Source organism: Drosophila eugracilis, unplaced genomic scaffold (genome assembly GCF_018153835.1).
Source record: "Drosophila eugracilis isolate 14026-0451.02 unplaced genomic scaffold, ASM1815383v1 contig_722, whole genome shotgun sequence".
In the NCBI taxonomy this organism is placed as follows: domain Eukaryota; kingdom Metazoa; phylum Arthropoda; class Insecta; order Diptera; family Drosophilidae; genus Drosophila; species Drosophila eugracilis.
Genome location: NW_024573616.1, coordinates 799,229 through 819,135, shown reverse-complemented (window position 1 = coordinate 819,135; position 19,907 = coordinate 799,229). Strand labels below are relative to the sequence as shown.

The window sequence follows — 19,907 nt, the reverse complement described above, 5'->3', positions numbered from 1 at the left end:
TACCTTTCTGATCTTCCAAATGGCCAAATCTAGGCTAAGACTGGTGGAGTTAAAAGTTCTACTTTAGCCAGTTTTATAGCATATCAACGTTAATCCTAACCAAAATTGAGTTTGGAATTGCTGAACAAAAATTGGTCGGCGAACAAAAAAATTCAAACAATTTGCGGAAAGTTCGTTACTGGCTTTTTTTCCCCCGGAAAGCTGTTGGAAAAGTTTAAACGAAATCGAAGAAAAGTGGCCGAGCAAAAAATGTTATACACATTATAACAGTTTTTCGTTGGATAAACTTTATTTGGCTGGCAATTAGTTTGTATTATTTTTCAGTTTGCTTTGCCATTTATATTTGTTCTTTCTGCTCTGCTCGTACAGTTGAATTTTCGCAACTTTTAAAATATTTATATAGTATGCGTTTTTTCAGCTCTCGTTGGCTATTTTCGCTCTTTTTTTTTGGCAGTCAGGTGAAAACAGGATTCCGTGCTATACGCTTTTTGAATGCCACAGAAAGTTTTATTAGTTGTTTGACCAATATCTTTCTCTCTGCCTCCTGCTCTTGGTTTTTTGTTACATTGTCCTTGCCACAAAAACCAGAAATGACAAAGTTTTGCCATTGTCTTTTTGTCATTGTTGAGTAAAAACTTTGCACTCTCCTCCATCCCGCAGATAAACTCAAATCCAATTGGCAGCAGCTATGAATAACATTTCAGATATACCCCAAAGCCGTTAAAACCGCTAATTAGTCTGGCGAAGACTCGCCCAATTGGCTTAGGAGATTGTTAAATCAAAATCTAATTAAATGCACATTGTGTGCTCTCCAAGAGTGGAAACCCTCATCCATTCACCCCAGATTACTTTGATAGACTCGTCAAATCGCATTTACATTTGCACACCGCTGTTGGCCATAATATTCCTGAGAAATTTTTGGTTTGTAGCTCATATCGCATCACACACTTACTCGATACAATCTCCAACTAACCCAGATTTCGCTCAGACTCACATATAGGATGGTAACCATAATCTATCCATTCAGCCAAATCAAATCGAATCACAAATGCAGCAATGAGTAGACGGGGGAGCTAGTTCTGAAGGAGCTTACATCCGATGCAGTGCACACTGCAATACGGAGAGTGCAAAATGAAGACTAGGTCAGCCCTCTATCTATCCATCTATCTATATCACTAGCCCACCCGATCCACCTCTATATATATACGGGCATAGCCACCCCCTCAAGGGTCACACTCGATGGCTGTCAATGGTGGCTTCAGCTGCATGCGGAGAAAGCGAAGGATGCGGAGGGCACCAACTGCCCGACAAGTGTCGTATGTCGTCCTGTCTAATGTTAAGCTACTTTTCATGTATGCCCCCAACATCCAATCCCCGTCCTTTAGTTGTGGCAACTTCGAACTTGCGCACGAACGCACTCAGTACAAAAACAAATAAGTCGGTTGAGGATTCGACCGTAAGGTACCCATTACAAGGTACTCGTAACTCAATAATATATATGTATTGCCAAAATCAATCAATCATTAGAAGCTAAGATCAATATTAATATGGAAAATAAATGAAAAAGTGTGGTATAGATTAGGAGCGAGATCTTTAGCTATATATTTGATAGCAATCTTAAATTAAGCTAAGCACTAATTGATTATCATATCTGTGTCATTTTTGCAGTGATATACCAATTTTTCTCCATTAAGAGGTATAATAAAAACCACAAGGCACAAACTAAATAAAGTTGAAGGGGAAACTCATCTTCCGTCTGAGGTCTTCTGAGCTTTCAACGCCCGTTAAGCATCGCAATTATTCATGTTTATGATGCGATGACACTGCCAACTGTTCACCTTTCTCCCACAATCCAGCTTCCCCGTACTTTATACTTTATACCATAAAATAAGCCATGAATGACGGAAAGAAAAGAGGAAAAGGATGGTGGTGTTTGGAAATGTTTGCAAGTAGAGTCACGACCATGGCATCAAATTGAAAAGATTGAAAAATTATAAATTATCGAATGGAAATGTCTGCTCGGCCCTTCTAGTTCCTTTGGTATATATGTAAATGCCCTAGGAAGAGGGTTTATGTTGGGTGCCTCTATAGGTCAGAGCTAAGTCTCCTTAGGTTTGGAGGTACTTAACGCTTCTAATTAATATCAAACCGCCGCGTTGGCCATGTACATTGTGAGCCCACGAACTTCAAACAACCACAGAGCAAAGACCAGTTTAACATTTACAGCGCGTTCAATAACTATAAGACCCCGAGGTGTTCCTTATTTAGTTTATTAACTTTTCATATATCATCTTTAAAGGTAAAATTTTTATCTTTTTTAAGTGATTTATTGCAGCTTTATTAAGGGAAAATTAATTTATTTGCATTGATTGCAATAATCCTTATCTTCAAATGTGCTATACATTTTCGTACCATAGTGTACAGGTAAAACAAGGCTATAGATAAGCCCCCATTTCGACCCCATCATCACCGCCCACTTGATTCACCTCCTCACAGCAAACTGTTCTAAACTTAATCGTGTGTTCTGCATAAGATTATGAACACGAAATTAAACCGGTAACAAGAAACTTCAATTAGAGGTAAACATTTTGATTAACACAGGGCGAAGGGAGACGGTGGCCGGGAATAAGTTTATCTGACCAAGTGCAGTTCAAGTTGGGAATCGCTCCAAGCTTGACGACAATAAAACATAAAAATTGCTTTTAGCCAAACGCAGCGTAACTTTGCCCAATCAATTTATTGAGGCGAGTTTAAAAAATAAAGTAAAAACAGAAAAAACATTGCACGTTTAATGGAAAAAGTTTTTGGCGCCAAGGAAAATGCTGCTAATTTGATTGTCATTAGACAGCGAAGGCGAGAAACAAATTCATTCAACCTTCTGCAGGGCTATAATGCTTACACTAAGGGAAAATTTAGAATATTTTAAATACAGTCCAAGATGTTTCTGTAAAAATACAAGCTTTGTTTTAAACGCTTACTTTTGTTGGTTAATTTCTGGACCATTTGTAAACTTACAGAGTGATTTTCTTAAAAACGTAGAGACTTAGAAACATTTTTTTGAGTGCTTTGAGTTTATGTATGTGTGGATGGTCTATATGAAAGGTAATGCATATAATTGAATTTTTACACAACTAAAGAAGAGGCCTATTCGCCAAATGCCTTTGTTGCTAGAAAAAGCGCCGGCGAAAAGATGGCGATGCGATGGTGATGAAGACAGCGGAGAATGCCGGCGAAATTAAAGTGAAATTGAAAAAGTTTTATGAGCTTTTCCTCCATGCAGCGGGCGCCACAAAAAGAGCAGTCGGATGGATGGCTGGAAAAGAAAGCAAAATATTACACAGCCACCGACGACGCGTAAAGAAGACAAAAGGCCAAAACGAGAGAGGTAGGGAGTGCGTGGTAGTGAGAGGCTGAAACGCTTTGCCACCGCTAAATTGCCTTCCTGTTCGGAGGCTGAGGGCATAACTTTGTGCAGCAGGTTGCTTAGGTAACAGTTTTATGTAGTTATCCCTCCGAGAGCCAATAGAAAAACGATGTCGGCCTACTCCTCCGTCCTCCCAAAAGCCTCCAACTTCCTTCGGTTCTCCCCCAGTAATTGCATAATAATTGCAGTGGCAGCGCCACCAACAGCAATCCACACTCTGACAGCTCTGAATCATCCGAAGGCGGCTGCCACGCCCGCTTAAACTAATTTTCCCATAGAATTACTTTGGATGAGTTTGGTAATTAATGGCAGCGGCAACGGTGAGCAAGTCATTCTACACGGAGAGATATATTAATGGGGCTTTATCGAAAATTGAGTTGGCAAAAGAAAAGTTACTTTAATAAAAATTCGCTTGGCAATAAAATATCTAAAATATTCTGAAAAATTCTAACAAAAATTCGATAAATACCACTCCTCCATTATTTTTTCATTAATAAAAATGTTAAGATCATGTTTAGACTTTTTCGTTTATTAGCTTAAGTCTATATTCTGAACCTATTTAAATCTGAAAGCAGTATTTCTTATTTTCTACAACTAATTATTAAACAAAGATAAATATTTTTTGCTTGTGCTTTAGCAATAACCTAAAAAAGAAAACGAATCAGATAACTCAGGCAACTAACAACTTTTTTCATAAATATTCCAAGCGGGAGAAAAACAACTGATAGGAAAAACCATTCAAACATTTTACTCCTTTTTTTTCTTTTAAGCTGAAAAGTTAGATTAAAACTAAGCTGAAGGTTAAAATATATTTGTTAGGGCAGCACCTAAGGACAATTAAGATAACTAGTAAATATGTTTTCTGATGGAAATTTTCAAAGAAGTGCCTTCCACACTCTTATTTTTCCAATCAAAAGTAATCTTAAAAAATACAAATCATTTCAGCGAAAAGGCAATGGCGGCAAGTCAACGAAGCATAAAATGTTCAACCCATTAAAACTCAAAGTCATTGCAAATTAATTGAAAAATCAAATCTTTTTCTTTGCGTTTGCTTGCTCTTTGCAAATACTGAAAATGTAAGGGGCAGGAAAATATCTCTAAGGGCATTATACTACAAAATTAATTCCTTTGATAATAAAATTAATAAATTGTAGGAAATATATTGGACAGGAGGGGACAGATGGAGATGATGGACTGCCTCGTTACTTTTTAAATATTTAAAAAATTAGGTTCATGCCATAATAATTTCTACATTAACTCTAACTCCTAAATGAAAACATAACTTTTGTAATATATTTATTAAATCGATTACATAAATTCGCAGCGATAAAATAAATTTAAAGCGAACTTTAAGTTGCAAAAGCACCCCTAAAAGGATCAAAGTGGCAATAAAAAAGTAACAAGTTTAAAGGGATGGTAAAAGTTTATTGGGTAATTTCACTAACAAACTCTGGCTTTAGCTCCGAAAAAGAAATAATCCTCCGTCTTTCCAGCTTTGAGGTGGCCGGACCACATGGCGTATGAGCAATACCATGCAGATGCAATCCGCATTCAAAGTTGCAGAGCTAAGAGTCTTAAGAAAACACCAACGAAGGACACTAGACTGTCCATTCAGTTGAACTGTAGGAGGTCCTCGACAGCAGCTGCTGCTATTAGCACGTCGCCAGGAGTTGCTACAAAGGGATTTGACACTTTCCGATGGACATTGAATTCACATTTAAATCTGCAGCTACTAAATGGATTTCAGTTGGGTGACAAATAAAATCCAGACGAAGAAAATTCTCCATCCTTTTAAAGTGACTTTTTGGCCAGGCTTAGCGCCATGCTTAATTTGCAAACAAATTCCAAGAATTTTCATGAAAATTGCGTGAATACAAATGCTTGACTGTGTGGATTGTTGAAATAAATAAACAATATAGGTTTTAGCGATGTTTTCACACTTTAAAGGTATAAGGAATGTATTTAAATGTTATCAAAAAGGAAAATGAGTTAATAAGTTATTGTTGTTATGTTATTAATTTCATTTTAGCCTTAAGAAGTTCTCTTTTCTTGTCTATTTGAGGTATTTTTAAAATCATTTTTTATTACATCAAGCAGCTTAGCTTAAGAAAATGTAAAGATAAGTCTGCTGATGCAATAATATATAACTTAAAATGATTATTTAAAGATGTCTTTCAAAATCTGGTCTTGGCACAAAATATAATCCCGATTCATGATTTAATATTTTACTGCCATGTAAATAAATATTCTCGTTTCACATTCAGTTTTTTCCTCGACGCCATTGTTTGCCATTTAATTATGTGTTTTATCTTAGTTTTTCATTAGGTTTACAGTTGATTGCACAATTGGAATTAGATTCCGGTGGCCGCTACTGCGAAATATTTACTTTGCAGTGTTTGTTCAATGTTAATTTAATATAATCAATTATGTGGGTTTAACAAATAGTTTTTTGTAACGACTTTATTAGAATTTTGTGCATGGGCTTGCAATGCAAACAATGGAATTATTTGGCTGATGCAGCTGATATAAGGTATTATGTATTTAATATTATCACAGCGAAATTAAGCATAATCCCTCTTCCGATATTGCGAAAATATTGTTATAAATGGTTAATTACAGTTTACCCTGACCCATATTGACCGAATTGATTTATGTTTATCGACGGCAAGATTAATGCTATTATAGCTTATAGTCTTTAAAATGCTCAAATCCAACCATTTTCGGCGTTAAGAATACTAAGCTTAATGCATTTTTCAATTAACGGGCGAAAAACAGATGAAAAAAAGACCCGGAAAATGAATCATTAAAACAACAATTAATTTTCATTGACTCTGGTATCCATTATTGTGGTTATAGCGGGTTATATCCATTCCCTGTTGGGTCATAATCGGAAGAACCGCCCTCAACCCCCAATATATATTTTGAACCATAATGCCAACGAGTGCGATATGTGTGGGTGCAATTTGTGCATTGTTATGTTTCTGGGAATATCTGTTGTCCACACACACACACACACATACACTCGCGCCTGCCAATTGTTATTATTTCTCTGTCAATTTTTGCATTTTACAGAAATGTTATAATCCCAGCCCCCAAGCGAGCAAACATATCGATCGATCGCAGTTTTAATTAATGCAAAAGCAGAAGCAACCATTTTTAATGTGACATTTGAACATGTTTGCGGTGGCTATGGAATCGAAGAGAGATTCCATTTAATTGCCCTGTGTGGGTAGATGGACTCCCCACATCCAGCTTAGTCGTCTTTAAGGATTGCCATAGCAAAAATGCAGTGCAATTTGTTTTGCTCCTTTTGCATTAATTTTAATGCATCGCCTGACTAAATATTTATGCAATACACAACGCCCCATTGCACATTTCGGCTATGGAGCATCCAGGGTAAAGAGTCAACGGAGGGGGTTCATTGGGTTTCATTGGCTGCCCTCGCCCGGATCGTTCTCGCTGATGGCCTTTTCGTTATATTTATGAAATTGCCCAGTCCCGACTATCAAGCGCCCGCGATGGAGGCGGAAAGCGTTTTATATCGGTTCAAAGCGACTTTTAAATGAACTTTTGGGTGGAGGCTATATCCATGTTATTAAATTTTGCTATTGCAAAAAATGTTATGTTTTTCTAGGCCAAATCCCTTAGTTTGAGACAAAGCAGGAAATTCTTTTTCAATAAAATGGCTTAGCATTTGTGGTTTATTAATATTTATCAATTCTGCATCATGAGAAAAGTAAAGAAAAAAAACAAAATAATACTAAATAAAATAAATGAAAGTAATCAAAGATCACCCACCGTGTTCATTTTGTATTTATATGTATCATAAAAAATGTTTGATAATAAATTATATCTTAAACTGATCCTTTCAGTGTTCACAATTTATGCCAAAAATTATATACCCTTTCCTGTGACTGGGAAATTTCCACCCGAGCTAGTCCTCCATTATTCAGTTGGGTTTGTTTTTACATATTTCAAGTTAATGCTATTAAATGGTAATACTCACACGTTCCACGCATTCGGAGCAAAAGGTTCGTTGACCCAGGCTCATGTTCAGGTAAAATAGTCAGCAGAAGGGGAAAATCTGCCCAAACAGGTGCATTTCCCCCATTGGTGCGCACTCAGTTGTGTGAAACTGTGCCGTTAAAAATTTGTTTTGGTTTGCATTATTTATGCTTTTTGTAAATGAGTCCGACCTCCATTCGGGCTTCCCATTCAAAGGGGGAGATTTCCACACGGCAAAAGGTTGCAAATTGGAATTGCTTAGCTGTTAATGGAACCAAACTGAATCATGTCCCGCACACGAATTTATAATTTGCAATTATTATTTGTAAGCATGCCTCATTTCTGTTTGTGAAGATTTCACAGACCGCAATACGGTCTATAAACATTATATATTGCCGGATCTAAAAGCCAGTCAGTTTGTATTTATTTTACAAGCTCAGCTAGGTATGTTGTATTTTGTATTTTAATGAAAATCTAAAATTCGATTTATAAGATTAACTTACTGTAATTTGAAGCTTTTACTTAGGCTAGCTCTGATGCCCGGTCAGACTGCTAAAGCTCCACACCTACCATGTGTCAAAGTCGGATGCCATGCCGATTTTTATGGGGCCTCACCACCTGTCCAGCTGTCCTTCCACCGAAGGGATGCAAGCAGCGCAACTTTGTCAACACAAATCGCGACTATCCCGCTTGCTGCGAGCGAGCTTATGATTGCAAGAAACGCAACTGAAACTCATGTGGCAAACTACTCGAATCATATAGTTTTTGCTATGGAGAGATCGTTTCTAGCCACCACGGAAAGGAACCCAATTCAGTTTTAAACCAATTTTTGGAAAATTAAATTTTAATGAGAATGCAATAAAATATTTATCACAATAGTTCCTTTTCCCTTAATTCGATAATGCAGTCGAGTTACCCTTTTGCAAATCGTCAAACAAATACAATTACGGCGCTGAAATTGGAAATTACAAAACGATGGCAAATAGAACAGGAACAACAATAACAACAACAAATAACTGTTGAATAATAAAGTGTATAAAATGAGAAATTCCCTGCGAAACAATAAAATGGCTCTGGCAACAAAACAAACATTCGACAAACACAGCAGGGACAAAAAATGTTATTAACACAAATAGAAAATAAACAAAAACGAGGGGATCCACCGAGAAAGCGACATTTTGGATTTCGTGTGCTTGTTTTGTGTTTATTTTTGTTTGTGGGACAACAGCCGGGCCGAAAATAAGCTACAAAAAAAAAAAAGAAATTTGCATAATGAGGCTATTATAATTTCAATTAAAATTTCTCTATGCCAGGATTTTTTCGGCTGTACTCCCCTATGAACAAACACGGTGCATGACTAACGACCGCAGAACTACAACAAAAACTGAAAATGTTTTGGAAAAACCAACGCCTACCCCTGCCCGTGGGCGAAACAACAAAATCAACAACAAACACCAATCGTTTTAATTACATTATAAATTATGCAAGCAAAGTATGTGCTAAAAAAAGGTTAGAAATGTGTGTTAGATGTGGAATTATAACAAATTGGGTCGAACATGAAGGTTCTTGGCTGACTTTTTAAAGAGGAAAGGGAATTTAAGTAATATTTCGTTATTTTTGCTATAAAATTTAATTTAAATTGAGTTCTTAACTTGGATTATAATATACTTTTTAACTTTATCCGACATATTACTATTTTTATGCTATAATATAGGCGAAACCGTTGAAATTATGATAGATCTTAAGAATCTTTATATATATATACTTCATTCAAGTGGTTAATATGGGTTCAGTGTATTGTAAAAATGCAACAAAGAAATAACTAAAAAACCGTTTAAATATTAATTTATATATATACCTTTGATACTCCTTTTATAAGATATAAATATTACATAGAAAGCCTCTCAGTTTAAAGTTCCATCTATTTTTGAGAGCCGATCCTGAATCAATAACCTTCTTATGGTTATGCTTAAATGTGGGTACCAATATTTAAATTGGCAAAACAAGCAGTGGCAAGCCGCAACATTTGCATACCCAAATGGGCTAGCAGCGCCCCATCTTTCCATGCCAAAAATAAAACTGGCCGTTGTTCAGTTGGCTGCCATATTTCGAAGCCTGCCAGTGTCAATGCAGGCGAATGTCATAAATTTCGCATGCAGACGAAGAAGATGCAGCCCCGCCCCATGCCTCTTTCTCCATGCCTCCTGCCACAGCCGCCTTCGATGCAACTGCGGCGCATAAATTCAGTTCCAATAAATTTAAATTAGCAGAATGTCAGGGAGGTACGGCTCCGGAACAGTACAGTTACACGAGACAGGGCCGCCAAGTCTGCTGCACACAGTATTTATGGCTCCATTCCGGGGCGGATCGCGGGCACAAGCTGGGGAAAAGCACGACTAGGTGCGACAATGTAATGAGTGTGGTCCTGCGTCCCTGTCACCACACCTAAGCACATTATGTTGTTGCTAATTAGCGTTGTCTTTAGACGCAAAGGATACACTGGGGGAAGCATATTGTCATTAAATTAGCTTACAAATCTCTCTAAGTTCAAAGAAATTAGAAATATTTTAAACTTGTATGAAATACTTTACTGTTTTTTTCCTTTTTTAATGATAGGATACTTTCCAGCTAACGTTATATGATTTTTATAAAATTAATATCAATGTTTCCATAATAAGTCCTTAAAGTGAAGACATTTGAATTCCATGGCTATAAATATTGATGAAAAGTATGAAATTATTCACAATTTCTGTTAGCTTTCTAATACTCTCTACTCCTAAAACAATAACTTTCATTTGAAAACCTTTCTTTGCATTTTCTGGTAAATATGGAAAACACAATCTAATTTCACTCAGAATGAAGGCCAACAAATGCCAATCAAGCGTATTTATTCAACGAATCTGACAGGAAAATTCGCTGTGAAAGGTGATACACAGTTTTCTTGGACTTCTTATCTTTTAAATTGAGTTCGTGATTTTCCATATGCCAAAACAAATCAGAAAAGAATGAAGAATAGAAATGGAAATGACTTCTTCATCGAGCTGAAGGGTTTGAGGGACATTTGTTAGACTGTCAACATTAAATATTAAGAGAGCATCCTCGACGATGTCAGGCAAGTAATTTCTCAAATTGCAAATGACTTTGCAATGGTCTAAGGGTGTAAATTTTAAAGTGAAGACCCTAAGAGATGGTGCCGAATTTCCGAATGCAACTTGTGACTTATCCCACAGAGCAAATGGTCTGAGCCCCACCAGAGTCATCAATATAAAGCAACCACAACCGCAGGCAACTAATGACTAACTGCATAAGTAAAGCGAGATCAAAGCCTTTTTTCAATACCATATCTTGCAATGCCCTTAAAAAGATGGCAAATATGGCGAATATGTAATGGGTTTATAGGACAAAAATGTCATTAGGTAATAATAATTTCTATTATTCCTCATTTCAGATATAAGAATAGTTTCTAACTTTCAAGTTACAATATAGTAAAAAGTAAAAGTATATATAATAATAAAGCAATGGATTATTTGAGATCTAGAAAATATCCATAATACCCTCTGCCAGGGTATAATGAACCGAACATTTTGGAGAGTTCCTCTTCCAGCGGGCCAGTAAAATAGTCCCAAATGTCCATGAGCCGAAGCCACCAGCGCAGCAGTTTATCATTGTGAGAAAGAGCCCCAGGCCCAGTCCGTCTTTCCGTCTTGCTCCCACATAGCAGCCGTCTCTTTCGAGCTGCCGAATCAGCAATGAAGGACAACGATGTCAGCAACAGGAACAAAGGATGACCTCCGCCGCCAGCACTCTGTAGCACACCATGGCATTCCATTTATAAACCACCAAAACGAGACGATGACGACAACGACGAGCATTGACCAGAGAGCAAAAGAGACAGGCAGAGTGGGGTAGAGGAAAGAGATGGTAAGAGGAAGTGGGAAAAGGATGGGCAACTGCAAGAAAATGCCACAAAACTGTTTGGTTTTCTTGCATTTTCAGAGCCGCCCTTCCTTCACAAATCCCCAAACAAGGAGCAAGGAAAACAACGCCTGACAGCTGACATCGTGAGGAAGGAGCACCCGAAAAATATTCAGGGCCCATTGTTGGTCTTGAGTTCTCAGGATTCTGTACTGGACAGCTGAAAAGTAAAAGTTCGTCATTCAATCTATGCGTGTACTTGATTTCAGCCACGCCAATGACAACTTTCTCTTGAAATATTTGTCTCCCTTAAAACTCAAGAGCTAGAATTAACGAGGTTTAAGATTGAGTTGTCTTAAAATTAGAAAAAAATTTAACAAAACGATGAATACATTTGTTAAAATAAAAAATAAATTACAATAAATTTCAATTTCAAGCCCACCATTACTTCCCAAATATTTTATAATTAAATCATAAAAAAGGGTAAAAACAAGAAATAAATTTACCTCTGGCATCATATCATGTATAAAAAAGGTTTTCAAGCTATTCTTCCTGGGAAACATTCTTTCGGATTCGATTATCCTTTCAAAATAATCTCTCGGTTGGGTTAACCTGACCCGCATTACTATAAATATGCACTCCGTTCAAGGATATCCTCAAGGACCGAGACCTGACCTATTCCAAGCTCTGACAACCAGATCCGAAGCCAGCAAAGCGTGAAATTTCAATTTAACCCATTAATAAACCCAGCTGAAAATTTCCAGCGAATGCAATCAGAGGCACACAGAGAGAGAAAGCCACAAAAATAGACAATAGTCAAAGGCGCAGTGTTCCCCACCAACTATTCATATCCCACACCCAGTTTCCCGTCCAACTCTTTGGTTAGTCATCTCTTGAAGCGGCAGCGGCCACAAAACAACTTTGGACTACATTTCACAGGAGCTGCACACACACACACATACATACGCATACATATACAAACGTAGAGAGACAGCGGCTGCCACGCCCACAATTTAGACGATTTCACACAACAGAATGGGATAGAAGGCGGGGCGCATCGGGGGTGGGGCAGCACTTCCGTTTCCGCTAGCTTGCACTGATTGTTTTATATCCTGTCAGAGGACACGCCGTTGCCGAAATTCACAAACTTGTTTTGCGCTTTCTTGGCGACTTGACTAAGAAGCGGCCCGATGCACTAAACAAAAAATATTTAAAAAATATAGAAAAAGTATATGACAAATTAGAGGATTTATGATCTTGTACGTTCTATCATTCTTAAACTTTACTCATAACACGATAAAGTTTAAATTTGTTTTAAATCTGGGTATTATAATTCTTTTAACGCTCTATATCAAGTTCCCTTTCACAACATAAGTGTCCAATGTTTTTTTGAGCGTAGTGCGATGTTGACTTGGTGGATTTTGGGTCCCTTGACTGTCGCTGCATTGCTGCGGCATTTGAATGCGGTCCTCGTCCAGTGGCGTCCTGCGAGAGAGCCCAGCATCCTTGCATATTTAATCAAAGTGAATTACAAATGCCACCAGACAATGACAGTGGCAACTTGGCAAATGACGATGGAGTCGACGCCTTTCACGCCCCGTCCTTATCAATTTGAAAGTGTTATATATAACACCAGGACCAGCGCCAGGATAATGTTTCATTGTTGGCTAAACAGCGGGCAAGCAAAGGAGTGAGGCTGTTGTAGCTTGTAATTTGCGTTAGCGAGATCAAAAAGCATTCAGTTAATAATAAGACGAGCAGTCCATTATTTAGCCATTGATGAGGACCGAGCACTTGCCGAGTCCTTCCACCTAAGAAACGCCGCTTTCCTTCACCCACAAAAAGTTAATTTATTTCTTTTTCTCAGCTCCTTTCCGGGGAACCCAAAAAAAAATGAGAGAAAGAATGTATTCAGAGAAAGAAGGAAAGTTAACTTTATGGTTTGCACCTTTTTTCCCTGTGAACGAAGAAAGTACGCTTAAACTTCCCTTACCTTTGCTCTTTAGGGGCTTCCCCTCGCTTAACCCAATCCCAGTCCCTGGGGCGACAGTTTAATAATTACTCATTTTGCTTTTTTAACAAAATTACTTTGTGAAAAATGGCAAAGTTGAATGCAAAACGGTTTCCATTTTCTATATAAACCTTTCTGATTTTCATTTCAGTGGCTTGTACTTCATTTACCCTTTTCTTTCGTGGCTTGATAAGATTTTCAATTGTTTTTCGAGGTTTCCATTTTTTGTTTGAAATATCGTATTTAATTAAAAAGACTTGACCTTTCTTAAATGTTTTTAGGAAACATTTAAATTATAAAAATAATTACAAAATTTTATATATAACGCTCTACCGTATTTCCAAACTTCTGAATAAACAACTTTTCCTGTTAAAATTACTTTCACTGGAATTAGTTTTCCCAGGCTAGACGGCAACAGAAAAATCAAAAACCAGACGCACGTGGCAAACTGAATTTTTCCCCGAAAATATTACAAGGCAATGAGAAAAATATATTTTCCCCTGACGCCATTCATTCGGAATTCTACATCCCTGCCTAGGCACGCATAATTTTTGACGCATAGAAATTTGTCTGAATTTCAAATTCAAAATAGTTTGGCCACACAAGTGAATGAATGAAAACCCTGTGGGTGCAATAATAAGGAAAAACAGAGTAAGTGGACCCAAGACATGAAACTTTCTAGCCGGACCCAAAAAAGAAAACATTTTTATGCACTGCTGTGGGTTGGTATCGTTTTATGGACTTTGATTTTATGACTACTGCATATTTGCCATGTGTGCCTGGCCGGAGGTAAAGCCGGAAAGCCTTCCTGCCAGTTTTCCTCCACTTTCCATTTTCGGCTGACAGCTGCTGCGGCACTTTCAATTAACCCTTTTGACATTGAATTCACTTGATACCGTTGAAGCTGCTCTCACTGGCTTAAATCGAGATTAGAATGCTGCAAATTTAAGACCACACCCACCAATCCATTTCCCAAGCGAAGGCCTCTGTATAATTTAATAAGCTCCTCCATGTAACCAACTCGCAGAGCCTGGCTCCCATCCTTTTCCACATCTCTCGGTTTAAGCCTATAATTTACAATGTTTCGGCTCGTCTTGACTTGGCAACCCTATTCCTTTTTAAGACACAGGAAAGGAGGCAAAAAATTAACATTTCTTTGCCGTCGCTTACGATTTTCCGTAAGCATTTTTTAACTGGAAATTAAAGTGCGCGCAAGTGTAATTAAGTAGCTGCTCAAGTTATACGAGCAATCCCTTTCTTGGCTATTTCTCAGCGGGCCAGTCGACTGTAAATGGGTTAAACTCTGGGGATTTATGACAATTTTTTAATTAGTTGACGCTGCCGTCCGACCGCTTTCGTTTTTTTTTGCACTGCCGTATTAATCAAAATCGTTTACCCGTAAATAAAGTTTCTTCAATGGTATGCCTATACAAGAAAATTTTGAAATACATATGCAAATATCATAACTTTTAGGTATTTGTGGAAAATTCTTGAAGAAAATTTTATTTTCATTTCAATTGTTCAAAGTTTCTGTGAATGTGTTATGTGTGTGGCTCACGAATTTGTTGGCATTGATTGGAAATGTAAGAAATATTTTCTGAAAGGTTCGAGAAAGTTCACAACAATCAAGAATAATTGTGGAAAAGTTTCCTAATGAAATTTTAAAATCTCGGTAACATTTGGCTTGAAATCACTAGACAGGGGGAAATGGTAAAGGTTTAAAATTCCATATTCAATATTCATAGTCATTAACTTAATAATACTTTATTATTTATTTTTATTAAGAAACGTTTAATTAAAACTTTTGCACTCCCTTATTTAGTTTATGAAAGTTAAGATCATATTATAATTATTATTAATTATCAAATTATCTATGGATTATGTTTATTATTAAGTTCTTAAATCTTTAATTTTGTCCCAACAACTAGGAGTGGCTTACCTCTTTCGGATTAAATGAAAATATTTTTCCTTCCTCTTTTTCTACTGTCACATACCTTTGCATTCTTCTAGGCAAACGCGAAATTAAAAGCCACATAAACAATTATATAGAGTAAACATTTTTTCTCGACATTCCAAAGACGACAAATAAACAAAAAGACTTCAAGCAAAGAAAACTATACAACTTCTGTATTTAATATTTTAAAACGTATATAAATTTTTATTGTTTCTCAAAGAATTTGGATTCTTTTTTTTGATTCATTTTTTTGAAAATATTTAAAATTAACATTGTAAAATTCCACTTTGCAGTATTATATGGACTATTGATTAGAATGATAATTAGAAAAGTTAAGAGACTGTTTTCCAGTATGACCAGATAACGTATAGCGAAAATCACTATTTTTGGTAAGTTAATTTTAAGTGCCACTACTTACATATATAAAGGAGTTTCCCAATAATATTTTTTTAGTCAAGCAACAAAAAAATGATTATTTTTATTTTATCATAAGACTTTTCTATTTTTTGCATGTTAAAAATGTATAGTAAATATTGTTGAAAACATTTATCAATCAGAAAATAACTCATAAATCATAAAAAGTCGCAACTGAAAGAAATGAATGTATTTTCCTATACACTTGATTGCCGGTAAAACACATTATATACGTTTTTACAGAGCAGCTTCAAAATGTTATTCACCAGTTAACAGCGTGACAGTAGAGAAAGCAGTGTAAGCAGTTCATGTTAGCTGCGTGCGCGACTTAAATTTAAATGTTAACTTGATTGCCGCCAATTTAAGGCGGAATTTTTGCGCAGTTTCTATTAAGCCCATTACAGTAGAAATTGCATGATCTATAACCCCGATCATTAATGGCATTTTTTTTGTTTATGCCCGCTAGCCATTGCCATGAGGGCATACAGCTTCAGCTTCATTAAAAAGCAATTATATACAAGACACAAAACAGCTGTCTTTAGCGAGCACCGCAGCTTATCAGTCGTGATATTCCGCTTCTATATTCTCCGCCATATGTTTCGGTGCATCGAGACCAACTCATATCGCGATAAGCGGGTGTCGTGATTAAAGCCAACTGAATCGAGGCTGCTGTGAGTTGAGTTTCGGAGTTCTACGGCCAGTCAAACTGATAGGTCGGATTGTACGGTTCTCATTGTTCGTTTCAGTTGTTCCCCGTCGATCGCGACCTGCGGAAGTGTTTTTTGTTAATCAATATCGTTTACCACACCGCAGAATACCGTTCATTCTGATCCGTAATTTTAAAATATTCCTAAAGTTGTAGTAAAAATAATCAGTATCGCGAGCCATGGAGATCAGAGTAGGCGTAGGCGATCTGCTGAAGATGGGAACGAAGTAGGTCGCCTGTAACAGTAAAATCTCTCTTGGGGCGACGGACATTGGCCCCCGAAAATTGTAGTGTTTTACCCAGTCAAATTCTAGTGTGCCAGTAAATTCAAGGTTTAATCACAAAATCGATAAGGTTTATTAAGCTTCACAATAATCACAAATACTTGACTTCAGATTACTGTGCAACAATGTTGTTATTTTTTTCCAATCAAATTTTAATATACAATGATGACAAAGACAAACAATGTTGTTATTTTTTTCCAATCACATTTTAATATATATATTATATATATTATTCTTTAACAAACAGTGTGAAAATCTGAATAAAAAAAGTCAAAATTCTCCTTTAATATAAATTTCTTTAAATATTTTAGTGACAACAAATTACGTTATCCCTTTAAAAGGACTCTTCTCTTATGGTAATGTTATATTGTTTTTCGTGTCCTCTAGTCAACTTAGTAGCCTATATAAGGAGCTACTACTGTATTCAATTGATGTCTTGTTCCCCTCTCACAGCAATAAGATAAGAAAAGCTTATAATTAAACTCAATCATCGCCCAATTTCAAAAACCTTAACCCCTGGCGAACCTTACCAAAAAAAAGCTCGACATTAAAAACTAAAAAATCTTTATAGTTGTAATAAGTAATGAGTAAATGTAATTAAAATTTTTAAATTTTTAAATAATTTTTTTTTTCCCCCACAGACTTATTGGACATAAGATCGTCCAGTACCGCCTGGCCACCAAGCAGACGAAGGTGGTCTGCACCAGAGATGGACAGTTGCGAGGACTCCGGCGTCGAACGCTCTACGACGACGAACTGTACTTTGCCTTCGAGGGAATCCCCTTTGCACAGCCGCCGATAGGGGAATTGAGGTTTCGTGCCCCTCAACCCCCTCGACCTTGGGTTGGTATCAGAGATTGCACTTATCCAAGGGCCAAGCCCATGCAGAAGCACTTCGTCCTCAGCATTGTCGAGGGCAGTGAAGATTGCCTGTACTTAAACGTATATTCCAAGCGTTTGAAATCGGACAAGCCACTGCCGGTGATCGTGTGGATATATGGCGGTGGATTCCAAATCGGCGAGGCAGGTCGAGATCTCTACAGTCCAGACTACTTTATGCAGCAAGACGTGGTGGTGGTCACATTTAATTACAGAGTGGGAGCACTGGGTAAGTTGTCGGAAAGTCTTTCTAGTTGGGGAATAATAAATCAAAACAATTTGCAACTTTGTATAAAGCTGTTTGAAACTTCGATAAACTAGTTTGAGAAAAATTATAGTTTATAATAGCGTGATAAATTGATTCAGACTCGTATTATAACAAAATGACTAGAGGTGGAACAAAACAAGTATTATTGTGTTGTACAATTATCTAAATGGGGTCCAAGCCCTATGAGAATACTGTAAAAAATAACTTTATTACTAATTCTACAAAACGGTAAAAAAAAAGTTTTATATATTAATCTAATTTAAATTACTGTTAGTTGTTATACTGAAACAGAAGGAGCCTAAAACACTAAACAGTTATTAAATAAAAACATTATATTATTTTAGTCCAAAGAAAAACGTGGCTTACATGCTTTTTATCCACAGTTTTAATAGAATTAATCACCTTTAAGGAAGTCAATAAGATACAAATTACTTGTTGCATTGAAATGCCAATTTCAATAGGTAATAATTCACAGATAGTATAGTTTAATTGCCCGCAACTGCCACTCATAAAATTATTAGCATTACAATTAGTGTCGCTCTAGCTATTATTAAATTAGAGAGGGACCTATAACAGGCAATTATTTTTACGCTAACGATCAATTATAATGAATCTATGTAAGATCATGCAATATAACTGTAACAAAAAATCTTTCGAAGATTTTACATCTGTTGATTTATAATACATTAAATTTATTTTAAGTTTTTTTCTAAACCAAATTTAGTTTTTCCACTTAAGGAAATATTCAAATATTCTAATAAAATTCTTTACCATAATTACAGGCTTCCTTAGCCTCGCGGATCGTGATTTGGATGTTCCTGGAAATGCTGGCCTTAAAGATCAAGTTATGGCCCTCCGGTGGGTCAGTCAGAACATAGCCCAGTTCAACGGAGATCCCCAAAACATAACCCTGGTTGGCGAGAGTGCAGGAGCAGCATCGGTTCACATGATGATGACCACGGAACAAACACGGGGACTCTTCCACAAGGCCATTATGCAATCGGGATCCATGTACTGCGAATGGGCCAATGAGCCAAGTGGCAATTGGGCGTACCGCCTGGCCTGTCAATTGGGATACTCTGGAAGTGAGAACGAAAAGGAGGTACTTCGATTCCTTCAAAAAGCCCCCGCCTCCGAAATGGCCACCCAAGGTGTAACTCTCGTCTCCCTGGAAGAACAACGGAATTACGTCTTGTTCCCCTTTACCCCCGTGGTGGAACCTTATATAACGAGGGATTGTGTTTTACCCCGTTCCCATAGAGAGATGCTGCCTGCAGCTTGGGGTAATGATCTTCCGTTGATCCTGGGTGGCAATTCCTTCGAAGGTATATTTTCCTACCAGTCTACCCTGCACGATGAGGAGCATATGCTGAGTGCCTTTGAGGCCTTGATTCCCCGCGAGATCAGGGAAAAGAGTTCCCAGTCTCAGCTCAAAGATCTCCTGCGTCAGTTTAAGATGGACACTTTCGAGGATGCGACTCGAGGGCGAATGGAGTTTAATGAGTGCCTGCAAATTTTGTCCGTAAAACACTTTTGGCATGGCATCCATCGAACTGTACTGGCTCGTCTCAGCCACGCCCCCACTACGCCCACCTTTCTATACCGCTTCGATGTAGACTCGCCCCATTTCAATCATTTCCGGCAAGTGATGTGCGGGAAACACATTCGCGGAGTCAGTCATGCCGACGATGTGTCCTACCTATTCTACCACATTTTGGCCAGTAAAGTGGAGAAGTCGTCGATGGAGTACCAAACTATACAGAGATTGGTGGGCATGTGGGTGGCATTCGCGCGAAACGATAACCCCAATTGTCCACAAATCAATCCGACCACATGGGAAGCCTTGGATGAAGGCGGCCCACAGATGTGTCTCAATATTGGAAAGCAACTGCAGTTTGTTGTTCTGCCGGAATCAAAACAAAATCGGATTTGGGATAAACTCTATGATAAACACGACTTGATTTAAGGGGAAGTTTGTATATTTTGTAAATAAAACGTAAATGGCTTGTGAGATTGAGAAAAGTAGAAATTTACTTGTATTTTTCAT

At 37.3% G+C, this 19,907-nt stretch overlaps 2 protein-coding genes across 2 annotated transcripts; one reads left to right on the top strand and one right to left on the bottom strand.

The window, feature by feature from the left end:
* Nucleotides 1-12,682: 12,682 nt before the first annotated feature.
* LOC108115054 lies at nt 12,683-12,856 on the bottom strand. The gene has a single exon (XM_017226300.2). The coding sequence runs from the start codon at nt 12,854-12,856 to the stop codon at nt 12,683-12,685; it is 174 nt and encodes a 57-aa protein (XP_017081789.2).
* A 3,497-nt stretch (nt 12,857-16,353) lies between these two features.
* LOC108115111 (esterase B1) lies at nt 16,354-19,885 on the top strand. The gene is made up of 3 exons (XM_017226363.2): nt 16,354-16,656; nt 17,355-17,821; nt 18,643-19,885. The coding sequence occupies exons 1-3, from the start codon at nt 16,610-16,612 to the stop codon at nt 19,824-19,826; spliced, it is 1,698 nt and encodes a 565-aa protein (XP_017081852.2). The 5' UTR covers nt 16,354-16,609; the 3' UTR covers nt 19,827-19,885.
* Nucleotides 19,886-19,907: the final 22 nt, after the last annotated feature.